Source organism: Xiphophorus couchianus, chromosome 4 (genome assembly GCF_001444195.1).
Source record: "Xiphophorus couchianus chromosome 4, X_couchianus-1.0, whole genome shotgun sequence".
NCBI lineage: Eukaryota > Metazoa > Chordata > Actinopteri > Cyprinodontiformes > Poeciliidae > Xiphophorus > Xiphophorus couchianus.
This window is the reverse complement of record NC_040231.1, coordinates 11,075,260-11,093,007: the sequence shown is the minus strand read 5'-3', so window position 1 is coordinate 11,093,007 and position 17,748 is coordinate 11,075,260. Positions and strand designations below refer to the sequence as shown.

The window sequence follows — 17,748 nt, the reverse complement described above, 5'->3', positions numbered from 1 at the left end:
CGGTGACAATTGACCCACTGATTACCATTGACACTTTCCGTAAGGAGGATAACCAACAACTGATCATTTTCTAAATAAGTTAGATTTTCACATAACACTGTACCCAATCATCCTGATGAAAAGTTGAGTGAAAGAAAAAGGCTTAGCAGAAAAGAGAAGACTTTTAGGAACATTTACAAGGCATTGTCTGCGTCACAGAACAGAAAAAGTTACAATGCTGTTAGTTGCATATTTACATCCAGTCTCCAGAGATGAATTTCTTAAGAATACAACATATCTGTATATGTTTATTTCAAATTAAAAATCATACCAGATAACCCTAATATAAACACATAATAATGAAACAATCAGCTTAAAATAAGTCCAGGTCATTAAGTATGGCTAAATATTGCTGTGACGACATATTGAAGATAGTGTGTTAGTATAGGAGCTTCTTAAATAGACATAGGCCAATTTCAAGGCATCAGATTGCAAAGTCAAGCTTCATTTAAGTCAAGTTTGACATATACAGCATTTTTACAACAAAATCAAGCAATAAAATGACCCGTTGTGTCTGCATATAAATATAAAATACCCCAAACCTCTTTAATGAATCAGTAATTTATTATTTTCTGCAGATGTTTGTCTGAGTGTACAAACAGGGAATGACAATTGACAGGAAGCATCACAGGGGTTAGCAAGGGGTTGTTCTTTCATTTATATCATCCCTTAAATGGTCAGGCCAAAAGTTAAATCAATGGTGCTGATGCGTTTTGATATCCAGAGCTCAGAGCCAAAATGAAAAGGATGAGGTCATGACATCAGCCATTTGATCTCTCTCTATCCTGTCTGCGGTAGAAAAGTCCTGATAAAATGGTGAGGCGGCGTGAGGCGGCGCGCGTGTGTGTGTGAGTATTATTTCTCTGGTTGAAATAAAAGCCCTCTTTTATTGTTGTTAATAATCATAAACATTGTTATCTCAGATACCCATTATCAGTTCTTCTACATCTCCACTAACTTTCTTCTCTTTTCCCTCTCCCCTCTGCCTATGATGGCAGAGGATGAGGAAAAGCAAATAAACAGTCTCTTGTGAATGAAGTGAATTGAGACAGAGCTCATCTGCATGCATGAGCAGCTCCCACAAAGTAACTACGCATATCAATCACGCTCCTCATGTTCAACAGGATTCGTGACCTTCTAAGGAATTCCTCTGGCAAGATATGGTGGAATGTACGAGACAACACACACACACACACACACACACTTTCACTCACTCACCAACTGACATATATGTATGCACACTTACATCTGAGAAGTGCTCACACACACACTCCTTCAGTGACAATCTCACACCCGCTGCTCACCACTCTGTCACAGCTGTCAGTGCGGTTTGACACCAACTCTCCTTTCTCATCATTAGTTTTAGTGAGAGATGTCCTGTCCCTTGAACAAAAACAAACATGGCAGGCTGTGACAAATCAATTAATCAGATGGGACATTTGCCAATAATTATGTTTCACTTACAAACTAATGTGTGTTGAATGTCTTCCGAAAAGTTTCCATTAGTGTATGGGCAACTCTTGCAATCATCAAACTCCTCAACAGTTTTGATCAATGAAGCATCGAAGGCGGATAGATTGATGTCAAAACAGCGCCTCTATTTGACAAATGATCATTTTCCTAACTAACTGAATTAATGTACTTTTGAGTTTGAATGTTGTGATTGTGTTAGAACTTGTTTTGCTTGTTTAGTAGAAACCTTGCAGTCTCTTTTTTTTGTATTGTTACGGCCCGGCTCGGATGGCCGCAACAAAAGTAGGGAGGACACGGCAAACCCAACGGTTTTTAACCTCTTGCGAGGCATTTATTAAAAACCACAAGGTGTCAGCGCCGCCTCTGAGTCCGGATCGTCTGCTTCTGTTGTCAGCCAGCCACACACCGATTGATGGAACGGCACTCCTTATATACCATCCAGGTCTGGGAGGCACCTCCCACAATCAAGGACCTAATGGAAAAGCAGCCTGCACTATACAGCACACACATACAACAGCACCGCAGGGCCGTCACATGTATCTTAATATATTATTTAAGATAACTATTTCATAATAAATATAAGGTAATTTTATTTATGTAGCACATTTTCAGCAACAATGCAGTTCAAAGTGCTTTACAAACAAAAAAAATACAAACAAAACAACAAAACCAAGAGAAAGACAAAATTAGTAAACCATAATTTATAAACTAATAGAGATTCCTCTGCATCTTAAGTTTCTTCTTGGTTAGAGAGGTATAAAACTAAATATAGTTATACATGTACATTCATTACTGCATGCATTTAATTATTCCTGAACATTTTGTTCCTTTGACACTCAACTTCTGGATCTGTAATTAGAAAACAGATAGGCTTTATGAATTGACAGAGGATCAGTAACATTGAATAAATAATGAATATTATAGATTTATGATATGTTTCTTGTCTTTGTTTAATGTTTGAGTGACATGTAGTTACTTACCGGTAAACACTTACAGACCCATATTAATTTAGATTTTTCTTAGTTTGTGTTATTGTACATTCACTCAAACAATCCTCAGCACATTTTAAAAGGGAGTTTGCATATTTTCTACATTTCTAAGTAGACCAAGTAGATCAGGGGTCGTCAAATCCAGGCCTCGAGGTCCGCTCTCCTACAACCTTTAGATGAATCCTCAGTCAAACGCACTCGTATCAACTGGCTAAATTACCTACTTGGTGCAGCCAAGTTATCCAGTCCAGCTAATGACATCATTATTTGACTCAGGTGTGTTGAAGCAGAGACACGTCTAAAAGTTGGAAGTCTGGATTTGAAAGAGTCTGCTCTATATGAAGGACTTGATGCACAGTGATTACGACTTACATGCTGCACCGCACGTGAAAAGCTTTTTGAAGTTTTTTGAACTGGTAAAAAAAAAGCATATGCTTGCAGAAAGATCAACTTGTGACCAGGGGTGCTGCCAGGAATCTTGGGCCCCCTGACAAAAAATTACATTGCCCCTCCCCCCCGCCCCTGCGCAGCTTCTGTTACAATTTTTTGAGTCTATTTGACCCATAAAAAGCGTCACAATTTTAAAGGCTTGCAACTGCCTTGTTTTCTTTGGTTCAATACTGATGCTAGCACAATATTTATTGCTCATGAATTTAACATCCAATAGTCCACAAACATTATGCAAGTAGGTTGCTTAAATTTTTTTCTATTAGTTTTAGATTACTGAAATATCTCTCCCCACAAGCAGAGATATGGATATAGAGATATAGAAGAGATATCCTCTTCCTGTTTTGCTTGTGCAAAATACACATAAAGCAATCCAGACTACTCAAAAAATGCCATGTAGATGCATTTTATTCAAGCTGCAGTATAAAACCTTAATAAAAAATATGTTTTCTCCATATTTGTTAAAACTGTTACCATGTTGTGACAGACTGTTATGAGACAGATAATCTGTGAAAACAAACAATCTCCTCCACCTCCTCCCTGAACTACTATTACTGGCTAAAGTAATGCAACGTTCCAGCCAAAACAACCAATCAGAACCAGGAGGAGGGTCTTAGTGCTGTCAATCAACTCATTCACTCACTGCTACAAGTGCTAATGGTGGAAAAACAACTTATTACAGGAAAATTGTTTATCTGCTGTCACTGGTAGCTATGCTAATTAGACTAAGCATTTACAACAGGCTATGCTAGCTGCAGCATGGCACAGAGCGAGGGGGAGGGGGATGAGCAGCACCACATGAGATTGTGATTGACAGCAGTAAAAGTCTCCTGGTTGTTTCTAGCACTTTGAGAAAGCAGAGGACAGATTTTTAACAGATTATCTCTCATACCATACTCCCACAACATAATGACAGTTTTAACAAATATGTGAAAAAATAAATAAATTAAAAGTTACATACTGCAGCTTTAATTTCACTCAGGAGAGGACAGGTCATGAGTGACGTGGGCTTGAGCTGCTGCTGACTGACTCATGTGTTAAGTGTGGTAAAAGGTACAGAAACAAGTTAAATATATGAATATCTTGGTAATTATTTTCCTTAATCCATTAGATGCTAGTGAAATGGAGGCAAACAGTCTGTAGCTAAGCTAACTATCCTAAATGGTCGATAATCTCACACAGTCTACCCACCTCTCTTGGAGAAAAACTGGGTTATAAATTGACACTCTTGCCTTTTTCTCTCTCTCTCTATTTTTTTTGTTGAAAACCTGACTTTATCATTTTTCTTAGCAGCATAGTAACCGTCACAGTCATTCTTGTTTTCTACTGACTACTGCTGAACACCGTCACCGTCAAGCTTTCCAAGCAGGAACCAACCATTTCATGCAGATCCAGGGGGGTTCAGTGCAAATATGGATGTGTGTTTTTTGGTCTGTGAGGGGTAACGTTTAATTTTTACTGCTAAAAACAATCTTCGAAAACACAATATGATTAATTTTGTAATTGACAGGGCCCCAAATTTTTTTTATTTCTATAAACAAAAAATAAATAAATAAATTGTGGAGGGCCCCCTGTTGGCCAGGGGCCCTTAGAATTGTCATAACTTTCCCCCCTATATGGCGCCCCTGATGGTGACAGAGAAATAAAGAAACTTCACAGAAAATCAAATCAACACCCATAACAAAAAACCCTGGATATATCAGATAAGGGCTGCACAGTGGCGCAGTTGGTAGCACTGTTGCCTTGCAGCAAGAAGGTCCTGGGTTCGATTCCCGGCCGGGGTCTTTCTGCATGGAGTTTGCATGTTCTCCCTGTGCATGCGTGGGTTCTCTCCGGGTACTCCGGCTTCCTCCCACAGTCCAAAAACATGACTGTCAGGTCAATTGGTTTCTCTAAATTCTCCCTAGGTGTGAGTGTGTGTGTGCATGGTTGTTTGTCCTGTATGTCTCTGTGTTGCCCTGCAACAGACTGGCGACCTGTCCAGGGTGTACCCCGCCTCTCGCCCGGAACGTAGCTGGAGATGGGCACCAGCAACCCTCCCGACCCCATTAGGGACAAGGGTGATCGGAAAATGGATGGATGGATGGATATATCAGATAAGAGCACCTGTGGTCAAAAGTTAACATGTAGGAAGAATTTAACTCTTTACAAAAAGATGTCAAGATATTAAAGAGGTAAAAACATTAGGCACTATATTTTTACAAATAAAGAAAAGAGTTCAAAGTGTTATTAGGTACCACAGAAAATATGCGATCCCACCCATAATTTTCCTATAGATTTATGCAGTCGACACTCCTTCTGAATCGCTCCTCTTGTGACATGAAGCTTCTGAAATAGAAGAAAACCTTAGAGCACACAGCAGCCATATCTAGTGGAGTACAGGGATAAGCCAGAGAATAATGGCTGACAGGGTTTCAGATTTCTCACCCTGTTTCAGTCCTTTGCTACTCATCTCAGTCAGTGATAATCAACCCTGTAATTACTCAATTGCCACATATCTCTACTTTCTTTGTCCTTGTTTCATCTTTCATCGCTAAGTGTTCTTTAATCGAATTTAGAGTTTTTCTCTGTCTGTTTCCCATTTTGGGTGTTATTTACGCCCAATTATTTTTCACAGTCTTTTTCTGACATTTTGCTCATTTTCAGAAAACTTCCACCTTAGTTCACTTTTTCCTCTTCCTGTTTTGCTTGTTTTTCATCCCGCCTTGCCTTTACAGTTGTATTACTTCCTAATCGTATCTTCCTTCACTTTTCTCTCCATCTCTTTCAACTTATGCATTCCCTATCTCATTTTTTTTCACTTTCCCCTCTCCTTTCTTTCTTACCTCTCTGGCAGTCTATCTCTTCTTAGTCAATCAGACTGTCGAAGCAGCCATGCAGCCGGAGGCGAGATCTGGCAGAGGAGCCGCTCTGCCCGACCTCCCTCCCTCTTCAGAGAGAAAAACTAATGCAGAAACCCCAACAAGTTCTATCGATACAATTATTCACCATTTCAGTCTTTCTAAGCAGGTGTAGCACATTTATGAAACTTTATGCAATCACTCCTTTGTGTTTAAGGGAATTTTCTTTTCACAGTTCCTTTATTTTGTGACTGATGGATGAACATTTGCACTGGCAGGCGAATTTTGTCACTGGGCCAACCAGTTAACTAATGAGAAAGCTAACTAGAAAACCAATGTAGGAGGTTAAGAAGGAGGATAAATTAGGCATGAGTTTCCTTCCCACGGCAACTGCCATCAGTGTGCCCTACAGCATGCCTCTTAACCCCCGACTGCTTCACTGAGTGTCCGATATAAAGCCTCCAATTATAGGAACAGCTTTTTTGCATGTGGTGAATAAGTGTTTGATTATAAGCAGAGCATTTACAAAAAAAAAAATCAGACTCCTATTTGACAGGATGTTTGGTATTCAACAGCACAAATCTAATCACTTTAGGTTATTAATCTGATATATTTTGCACAGGAGCGTTGATAATCACTGAAATTTATTTTTTCAAATTTACTTTGGAAATCTAAAAGGCAACACTAAGTGACCTTACGTAAGACTTGCACAGTGGAAAAAATATCAGAGCCGATGAGTGTTTTTGCATGATGTGTGCTGTTGCCATGGTAGGAAGAATAAAAATGTCTTTGGATGGATCATGGAAAGACTGACTTTTCTTTTAATGGGCTTTTCGATTACTTTATGATATTTTCTTATGCAATTCTGTGTAGTTCACAAGCTAAAACTCACAATGGTAAGCCTCAGACTTTAAACTTAAGCTTTCGTGGATTGTCTTTTTGTGTACATTGAAAATGTAAATACTGTCTCAGCTTCAATTGTGTGATATAGTGCTAAGCTCCGTTATTGTTTGTGAGCTACTCTAAATTGTTTTTCTGACAGTAACAGAGAATTGAATGACTATAGCATATAGATGTCTGTGCAGGAAAGCATTATTTTGGTTTAACTGTTGTTTATCGCTCACTTTTCCTGCCTCTGAAAGCTGTTTTAAGATGGCAGAAATCTGTTCTGTAACTGGCCTCGCTCTATCTGTTAGCTTAACTGTCCTGTCAGAAGAAATGTCTGTCTTATCAAACTGAGAATGTTCAGCTCAGTCTTCCATGGACCAGATACAAATTGCTGGTAATTGCACAAACTTTACTTCAAAAACTTAAGACAGGTTATTGAAGAAACTCAATCCCCTCAAAATAATTCAGAATTGAGAACTATTTTTATTTTCTTTCTTGTTGCTTCTCCTTGTGGCTGCATTTGGGATGTCAAAATCACATCAGAGCAACTATAATCTAATTTAATACACATTTCTAAATTATTTCTTCTTTCACTCCACTCGTCTTAGACTGGTTTTGGTCGATTTGTTACAGATTTACTCTGATTTATTTTTCGAGCTCTCCCTCTCTTTGCTCTGGTTTTCAACAGCTGCTGCTCTAAATTCTCCATAATGTTTCAGAGTAAAATTTTACTGTAATAGGAAAGATGCATCTCTAGATTCATCTTTTTACAGACCTGTTGCAAACATCACGTTGTGTATAATTCATGTAACATGCTCTCCCTGTTGAAATCTTGGGTTCACAAAACACTTTGAGTGCCAAGGGTTGTATAGTTGTAGCTTGTGGCATGATGCACGAATTTTTTCTTGAATGTGGGGCATAGGGCACAAACATAGTGCATATCAAACCACAGCATGTGGAGCAGGTGTGAGCACAGTTTGTTGGTTCTGAATTTCCTTTTCCTTACTTTAAGTTAGTAAAGCATATTTCTTCTCTTTAACTAGTGTTACAGGATGAAGTGCAGATCACTCCATTCTGAACCAGACTATAAACAGTGTAGTTATTAGACCATAAAGAGAAGCTTTATTGTTAGATGTAGCATTTATTTTTAGAATTAGTTTGGCTTATCCCCTTGGGTGGAACCAACACTATGGGGGAAAAAGTTAGGCCAGAGTCGCTTCTCCATTGTTTATGTGGATTTCCAGTAAATGAAAAGTGGATGTCATGGTGTACGTAATATAAAGACACTGCAGTACACTGCAGATGGCCTGATGATACTAAAATTAGTATCTGGTTTGTAGCTGCTTATTTAGCCTGAAATTAAAGGGTCACTTCATTCAGGGCATGAAGCACTTTGAACTGCTTTGCTGTTGAAACATGCCATGCATGTAAACTTGACTTAATTTATAGTAGATTTAATACAGAGATCACTGCTATGATGATATCAAGCTTTTTCAAGTTTAATGGAACCTCTAATGTGAGTCTCACACATCTCAAGTCCCTGAATACACACACTGTTTGGAAAATAGCCACTCAACTTTTAACATTTTAAAAAGAGTATGACCACCTTATAACTACCCTCAATTACGTTTCTGAATTTATTATCACATTTGATGTCTAAAATTTTCAATCTCTTTGCCCCAATCTTGTTTGCCTGAGCTTGTAAATAATTCCACCTGTAATCATCTAACTTAGATAATATAAATATACATAAATGTAATTTTGATTTTGCTGTGAAATTTTATCATGACATGGAACTAAGGAGATCTTTCTTTTATCATTTAAATACACAGCCTAACATAAAATTTCTATGACTACATAGTTTTCCCATTGTTGTGAAGGTAAGATATTTTTGAGAATGTGCAAAAGCAAGTGGACATACGTGGTTACTTCCAGTTTATTACACAAGAGAGAACATTTAGAGAGCCAAGCATTCCCCCTGTTTATTCTGAACCTTATTTGCGTTTCCAGCCATTGTTATGTGTGCAGTCCAGCTAAGGTTTAATGTAAACAAGCCACCCACTTTCTGTCCGCTCAATGATAACAGTTGTAGAGTGTGGTGAAGATTTGTTCTCGCTGCGAATCGATGCTAATCACATCATCATGCTGCCCCGTTCCTCATGCTTCTCTCTGGGGCTTCACACTCCTCTCTAGCCTCTTTGTCCTCGCCCGCTGCTTCTCCTGCTCCATCTCTGTCCCTCCCCTCCTCCCTCCTGTCTCCCTTCATCATAAGCCATCTGAGGCTACTTGCACGCAAGCCAGCCCTCCAGAAGGGTCAGCACCAAGAAGACGCTCACACTGTTACAAAGCAGGGAGTTCCCATAATGCATCCTTCATTCGTTATTTCTGCACCAGTTGTGACTGACGATTGTTTTCCCATATGTTGTAAAGCAGACTTTGTGTGGAAAAGCAATTTACTTGGGGGATCAATAAGACGAGGGAGATAACATGTTTCTTTTGTGTTTGGCTCTGATTCTTGCATAAATCGATTAGATGTGAAAGTGGCCTTAATTAATGGGAATGTTTCGGAAGGAACTTTTTAATTAATTTTTTCAGGTGCAAATCTTGGTATTCTAAAAGTATTCTTATAAAACTATATTTTAAAGTGGAAATATCATGTTTTTAAATCCTTCTGTTTTACATGTAAGTCATTCACTTATGGTCTATGAAAAGTAGAACTGCAATGCGCTGGTCTGAATTTCTCGTTATTGTAGCTCCACAGATCTCTCTTTTACGTTTCCCCGTTCGGCCGTTTTTGTAGTTTGACAGCAGCCATACAGTTATCTACTGGTAGAGAAACTTTTATCTCAGAGTTTATAAAAGATGCCAACAGTGGAAGACTTGTTTGTCAATCCAGCCTTTACATGTTGGAGCCAGAGTGTGACCCAGAACAGGACAATGAAGATGACGAACCTGCAGAATCACACATTCAAATGAATCCAGCGCAATGGTGGTGTTACTGTATTTACATCCTCTACACACACAGATGTAATGGACAGGAAAATGTAAGAATGAGTAGAGAAAAACTTTACACTGAAAAATATGACCCAAAATGAATATAAAGATATCTATGTAGCACCAGGAGAGAATGAATTTAAATCTTTCACACTCATAGACACTGAAATTACTCAAAGAAATTTATTCACAGGCTAAAAAAGTGGACTTTGCATGCTTTAAATGAAAGATTTGGAAGTGTTTCTGATTTTGAACATTTAGCTTCTGTTGTTCAAAAGCTGAACAGAATTAACACTTCCATTCACTGAAATGTTTAGGGTTTGTTTTTGCCGGTTATTGGTATCAGTTCTTTTCAGTTCAGTTCTGCTTATTTAGTACCTATTGACAATGATTGTCATCATCATTTAAATCCAGTCATAACAGATTTAAGGTCATTTCAATCAAAGCTATTAAACTGTGTAGCAAAGGTCAGTTTATTATTTAATTTGTTAAAAAGTTTTGAAGAAAGCCAGTCGACCTAGTGGAGGTATAATCTTCACAGCTGTCATGATGTTTAGGTTTTAGGTGGATCCAAATGCAGATGACGGAGGCTTTGAAAAGATGGTGATAAATTTAATAAAAATATAAGAACAAAAACTTGCAAAGATCCGTGGGGAAACAGGGTCCAAAAATACACAAGAAGGAAACCAGCAAGAGAAACATAAACTAGAGTAATAAAGAATAACTAGAAACAATAAATAAACATAACTAGAATCACTAAGGAAGAACAGAAGTGAAAATGGAAGCAAGGCAGAACTAATAGAAAAAGCTGAGGAAGACAAAAAATGTCAAACCCCAAAACGAAACACAAACAGCCTGACATCCTAACATCAACCTTTCCTCTGTATAAAGCTTCTAATAAAAGTTCCATATTTTAAAACACATACTTTACAGTCATATTGCTCCTACGGTTTAAATATTTAAACTCCTAAACAATTGAAGTTATGTTGCCAAAAAAAGGCTACTAAATTTTTTTCTCACTTACAAGTCAGGAAACTTTTATCAAGTTGGAAATAAAAAATAAAAAAAACTCTTATCGTGCAGTGGAAACTGAAGGAGTTCCACCTATCACTCTTATCAATCCAAATCTGTTTTAAGGTTACAGTAGCAGGCAGTGAGCAGCGTGCCTGTCAGTCAGCTGACAGACTGACCACCTGAGCAGGTAGCCTGAATAAAACATGGTCTCTAAACTCCAGAGTTCAGGTGCTGGTATCCTGCAACTTTCAGATGCATCGCAGGTTCAACACGTCACGATAAAATGACTAATTTACGGTCTCAGTATGCAAACAGAGTGGTTTTAAGGACATAAATATTTGATTCAGTTTGTAGAAAAAGTTTGACATCTAAATGTTTCAGGTCATCAAAGTTGCAGGTTTGAGCCTTTTCTACTAAAATCTTAGATTTGTTACAATATTGGGTTTGTTATGCTTATTGAAGTCAAAATAAAAATAAAGTGAATGCTATATATGGTCTTAATATTGTTAATCATATTATTTGATATTATTTTGCCAACTGATATGTTTTTGCTATCCATTTTTGTTTCAATATCCTGATATCATGAAAGCATGTTATTTTTTTGTAAACAGTAATCTACCATAAAACTCATAGCAGACCATGTCACCAGTATTTCTAAATGATCCACATGAAAAGCATAAGACAATCTTTGTGCAAATAAGAAACTAAACATAACATTCTAACCTAATCTGACTGAGAAAGTTTAGATGTTTTTAAAGTATTTTTTGCTGCATATCCTGTTTGTCTGACTCATGCTGCCAGTCTTTCTAAAGGTGACTCAATATTTGGCCTTGACGTTCATTGTTTGCAACCCTGACTTTTATAATTATGATGCCTGAGAGTCGGTGGGCGCAACAGGAAATTGAGGGAGACACACTGGAAGGCCTGCCTGTGATCTTGAGTCACATACTAATTGTTTAGTGTTTAAATTTATATTTTGTCATCAGATGCTGCAAAAGGAGGGAATCCATTTTTGTCAGACAATATTGCAGCAATGATTCTAAACTAGTTTTCATTTAAAATCTTAAATGAAGTAATGATTATTGGTGGATTCAATTCACATTAATATGATCTTATAAATCAGATATCCAAAAGATTCAAATGTACATTTGTCCCTGTTAGGCATTTTTGTCGTGTGACAGAATCACTAAAGAAGGACAGAAGTGGTCAAAATTACATTTTGACCTTTTAACGATGTCCAAGGTTTCAGTTTTCCAAATAATATCAGTGTCCCAGATCAGAAACTGATACAGATAATACTCTAGCATTTCTGGAAAGGCTTCTGTTCATGCAGATACAGGAGTAATGTGATATATTTATTTATCTGAGTCATCAGTACTTGCTCTAGTATCACTCATCTAGCAAAGAATGACCTTTTTGTTGCTGGGAGTGTTCATACTAAATATGTAATGTGTTTTCTCTTTCTCTGTGTTTGTCTGCATGGTTACATGCCTGTGTCTGTCTGTCTGTGTGTGTGTGTGTGTGTGTGTGTGTTCACAGCTCCAGCTAATGCACAGATTGTGCACTCCGGAGCAGCATGTAACGTCAAGGATGATAACATAAGCGAGAGAATTTACACCATTAAAGAAGGAGACACGTTGGTGCTGCAGTGTATTGTTAAAGGACACCCACGACCACAGGTAGGCTGACTTTTTGTGTGTGAGCAGCTTTAGGTTCATGCTCATGCCTTTCTACCCTGAGTGTGCAGTGCAATTTGGAGTCTCTTTCTTTAAAGGCATTCTGATGTCTTTGAAAAATAGCCTGTCAGCAATCTAACATGCTACAATCCCTCTAAAATGATGGACAGATAAAATAATTTTTGTAGTGTTCTGCTTAGAAGATGTAAGCTTTCAGTGTGTTTGCTTAAATAACACATGTTAAAATATTTCATACCATGGTTTAGACAGCTGATGTATAAAACTCTGTGTTGTTTTATGTATGAAATTACATAAAACGTTGCAGGGAACTGGAGTGAAGTAATCACTTTCAAGATAGCTGGTGACTTTTATTTCCAAATGGATGGTAATGTGGTTGATAGAGTCATACATCTTTTCCATTCATCTTCCATCTAGTCAGAATATTCAGTCTGCTTTGATCAGCCCTCATTTCCCCTCTTTCCTCTTGAAATTCAATATTTAGGAATTTCTATCTCCTAGGTTTGCTGGCTTGTCAGAGTTTCGCATTCAAGCCTGCAACTCTTTATGTAGTTCCATTTTTCAGACTCAAATATAGCAAAGCCGGAGGTCTTATCAAGTTGCTGATGTTGTTAGAATGCATGAGCACCTTTGCAAATCTGGCAGTGCTTAACTTTGTTTGGATGGTTTGGCTGCTACATCCAGGCACTTAAGGGCAAAACAAGCTGGTGTTTGAGAAAGCCGAAGGCATTCTGTGATTAGAAATGCCCAACCACTGGCTACCAACATGTCATGATGTACCTATGAGTAATTACTTGTGTTTACAGTGTCAAAGAGGTTCAGTTTGTGCTGAGTCACACCGTCTCATCTTTCACTCACCATATAGAGAGATTACCTCAGTGCAAACCCTGCCCTAGGAGTTTCAGTTGAACCATTATGAATCCTGCCTCTGCGCTCAGTCTGTTGTCATGTTAGCAGCACTGTCACCGTATTTGGTTAGCACTGAACAAATGGCTTTCATGAGTTGAAAGAGCAACAGAGCAGAGAATGTGCTTTCGGACTTAAAGGTCACAGGTTTAATTCCACAAAACAACTCATTGGATAAATGTGCTCTGTGCTGTTAAGAATTGAATTACAGCATTTGCCTTGAGCAAGGTTAACTCTACCACTGCTGATACTTGTAACTTGATATAACACAGAGAAATAAGGTTTCTAAAAAATAACATAATGAGAGCAAATGAATGAACGTGAATCGAAATTCGGCTAAGGAAAATCAAAAAGAGGGTTTGATTCCCATTTCTACATCAGTGAACAGTCCTCTGTCCATTTTTAGCTTTGGCCATATGGACGTGTTGGAGTACATCCAGTCAGTTAAAAAAAACAACAAAAAAAAACATGTTTTTATACATTGCTATACTCCACACTCCTGGGTGACTAAGTGCACTTTTCTAGTATAGGGTTGGACCGCCTTTTACCTTTGAAACTGCCTCAGTCTTTTGCGGTGTAGATTCAACAAGGTGACTGAAAAATTCTTCAGAGATCTTGGTTCATACTGGCATGATTACATCATTCACTTGCTGCAAAATTTGTCGGTAACACATTTATAATATGAATCTCCTCTTACGCCACATCTCAAAGGTGTTTTATTGGATTGAGATCTCACGACTGTGGAGGCCACTGGAGTACATTGACCTCATTGTCATGATCAAGAAACCAGTTTCAGATTAATTCAACTGGTGCATTATCCTGCTGGCAGTAGAAGATAGACACACTGGGGTCATGCAGTGGCAGACAGGCACAGAATCAATAGGCTTAGGCATTTTGAATAATGCATAGTAGGTCTCAAAGTGTGAAAAAATGTATCCCAAACACTCTTGCTCTATCACTACAAGACAGGATCCATCCATGCTTTCATGTTGTTTATGCCACATTCAGACAATCACTACTGAAACCAAGATTCATCAGACCCTGGAACATTTCTTTAACCTCTTTTTGTTTAATTTCAGCAACTCTGTGATAACTAAAGCCTTAGTTTCCTGAATTAGCTAACCCGAGTGCCACCTGATGAAGTTTTCTAAACCTGTAGCCTATTTGGTTCAAGGTTTGACATACCTTGGTTGTATTTATTAGAGTTACTACTGCTTTCCTGTGATCTCAAACTAGTCTGCTCATTCTCCTCCTGCCTCTGACAAAAACAAGACATCTCAGTTTCTGAAATGCTCAGACCAGTCCGTCTAGAACCAACACATTCAAAATCACTTAAATCCACTTTGTTTCACATTTTGATTTTCAGAGGGTCATCTGGAAGACAACTCAATATTTAAATGCATTGAGATGTTCCTCTCAAATCTCAATGCTCAGGGGAATTAGCCAATTAGCCAATTCGGTGTATTTTTAATGATCATTTAAACAGATGTACAAACTAAATAAATACTGATTACGTAATGCCAAATGTAAACATACCTAGAGAAACATACGTACATGAAAACACCAACTGAAAACTGCATTTTCAGCAGTTGGAAAGCAGTTTAAAATAGACACAGTGCACACAGACATAAAAAAATATATACAGTCTACATACTACATGTAAACACAAAATGCCAAAAAACATGGCGTAGACCCGGGGACTGTTTTATTCATGCTGATATGATGCCAGTGGACACGCACCCGGGAGAAAGACTGCTTTTCTCACCTCACACAATCCCACACAGATACACACAAGCCCTCTGCAGATACATCATTTCACTTCATATCTGTCTCTGGAAGTTCACCCACACATCCTCACACACATGGTCTGCATGGGAAAGCCAGGGTTCACTACAGGAAAGCAGATGGATTTGGGGTTACAATTCAGATTTAATATGAATGCCTGTGTGTGTAGATGAATATGTGTAGGGGGTGATGCAAAACAATTGCTTAATTTTCTTGTTAATGTTTATATATGCCTTTAAAGATGGTGGTAGTTTTATTGTTTGAATTATCTTTTTTAGTACACATAGAAAAAAAATATAGACATGCACTTGACAACCCAATTTAATCATCACATTTATAGGCATGTGCCTTTAAGAACACAATCAACTTTCTGAAACTTTTATTTTCTCAGAGTGCCGGAATATTAATCAATACAACTGACGCACTGCAAACAACACATACTATACAAGTTCATTTCCCTGGAGCAGTTCAAAGATGTAGGAAATTGCGTCAGTGATTGCTTATTCTCTGGGTCGGAGGTGGGTGTATATTTTGAATAATGATTGCTGTGGTCACATTGTCAGAATGTAAAATATATATGATGTGCGCACACGAGACTTACCCTGCCTCTGGCAAAGAGACGCTGGTTGAGTGAAAGCTTGTGCCGCCAGGTGCATGTGTATGTGGGACATATGTATGTGTAAGTCTGTCAGTGAGAAAATGTGCATGAAGGCTCACAATAACAAACAACGGCAGGCAGAGACAAGGAGACAGAAAACACAGTCTTACAAAGAGTTTGCAGGAGTGAAAACTTTCCTGCAACTTATTGATGTGGGACACTAAGGGGGATGTTGAAGCAGCATACTTTGATTAATCATTCATGTATGTGACAAGCGAAATTGTGTTTGTAAACAGCAATATCAGATTAGTGTTCTCGTACAAAATAAAAAAAATTGTTTAGTCCATATCTTTAGCCAAACAAAAATTATGCAAGTTCTAGTGTCTGTCGGTGTCATAACAATCTTTTATAAAGTCTACAAAGAGAGGAGTATTTCTCGGTGGTCTTTATATTCAGGATACTGTTCTGGTGACAGCAGAAGCAAACAGTGTGCTGACCTCTGTCCAGTGCATTCTGCTTGAGTAGCACACTGCAGCATTCTGCTTTGAGTCCCTTTGGGCTTACAGAGGTTCCAGCGCATTCCACTTGCTGCATCGATAACCTGATCCTTGTCACCCTACTGTCTCCTTGAACATGTTTACAGCTTTCCATACCTCCTCTTATATTGCACTGCTCTGCCAAGGCTCTTCACAGTTTTATCTGTTTTGTTTGTTTTTTAGAAAAAATGTTGAATTATTGTTAATGCTTTTACCCTCCTATTGCTTCTTACTTGACACATAGTACAAATCCCAATAAGGAACCTTAGGGGGCCTCTCGATGAATATATTCTGTGACATTATCTGAAAGTTGCCAGCAGCTTCTCAAAAGCTAAAAGAAAAAAACATAAACAAAACCCATGTGAAATGTGGTTTCAGACATCCATGTTGTTTTTCTGAGTGCATGGAGTAAAGTTTGCCTGCTGTCTTTGGCAAAATAGTTGTCTGTTAAAGTTCTAGTGCTGCTAAGGTTTTAAGCAATAAGATTGCAATTTGGAAAAATGTAGTTGGCCATTGTGCCATTATTTGCAACTGAATTAAGAATGTGTTGAAATTTAGTTCAATACACATGGCTTGAATAGCTGCTGTAGAGGGAGAGAGAATTTTCAGTCTACAAATACTTACCCTAATATGCTTCTAGTTTAAACTATTCTAAACCTGATGGATAAGAGTTTTGCTAAATGAGAAGTAGATTAAACATTACCAAAAGAGATGTTCTAGTTCACTTTTTAGTCATAGTTTAGTGAGAGGACTTATAAACCATACTTGTTTTCTGAAGTATTTATCTTAAGAATTAAACTAAAGATTGTAAATACAAAAAGCAAACACTGTTTCAGTATTGTTCGAATGACAGACACAGATATCACAAGGTAAGAAGACGTTATTGTCGCACAATTTCACTACCCCCATTGACCTCTTTTTTTTGCAACTTGCTTTTTGTTATTTTAGTTTACTAGTAAACACACCTTGTTTAAGAAAAACAACATTGCTATAAAGACTGTAGGGGTCTATATTTTATTAATCAGATAAGCAGTTTCTTAGCAATTCAGGATTTCTTTTACTGCTGGTGGTTTCTTTCTCTGGAAAAGGAGCTGCTCATGTCCCCCATTTTAATGAGTCTATTTAAGATTACAGGAATATGATGCATGGGTTCTGATTGACACTTGATTTTTCTAGATTATACCACTATAAATGTCCCACATTTCTTTTTTTAATTCAAGCTGCATTTTTGGTGGATAAAAAACAAAAACAAAATCTGTACCCTCTGATATCAAGATGATGAAGGTTTATCTCATTCAGTCTTTCTCCTCTACTCTTTCATTCTCTCAAAAAGAGGATCCAATTTAGCCATGGTCAGGCCAGACCAATAAATAGCTGCTTTACAGAAAATGAGTCTGATTGAGGATTTATCCAATCCTTTATCAGGACTGATTGTTTACCTTTGCCTGAGCCAGCCTGCAATGAAAGGAGAGCTCTCGCCTTTATCCATACAGAGAAGAGAAAAATCCAATCATTTCTCTCTGTCTTCCTTCCTGCCTTTGTTAC

At 37.9% G+C, this 17,748-nt stretch overlaps 1 protein-coding gene across 2 annotated transcripts in view; it reads left to right on the top strand.

Moving 5' to 3' along the window:
- mdga1 (MAM domain containing glycosylphosphatidylinositol anchor 1) overlaps positions 1-17,748 on the top strand; it is a 188,430-nt gene that overhangs the window by 45,758 nt on the left and 124,924 nt on the right. For both annotated transcript variants that reach the window (XM_028015734.1, XM_028015733.1), the window contains exon 3: positions 12,224-12,363. In XM_028015734.1, coding sequence (XP_027871535.1) covers positions 12,224-12,363 — 140 coding nt within the window. The remainder of the gene's footprint in view (positions 1-12,223; positions 12,364-17,748) is intronic.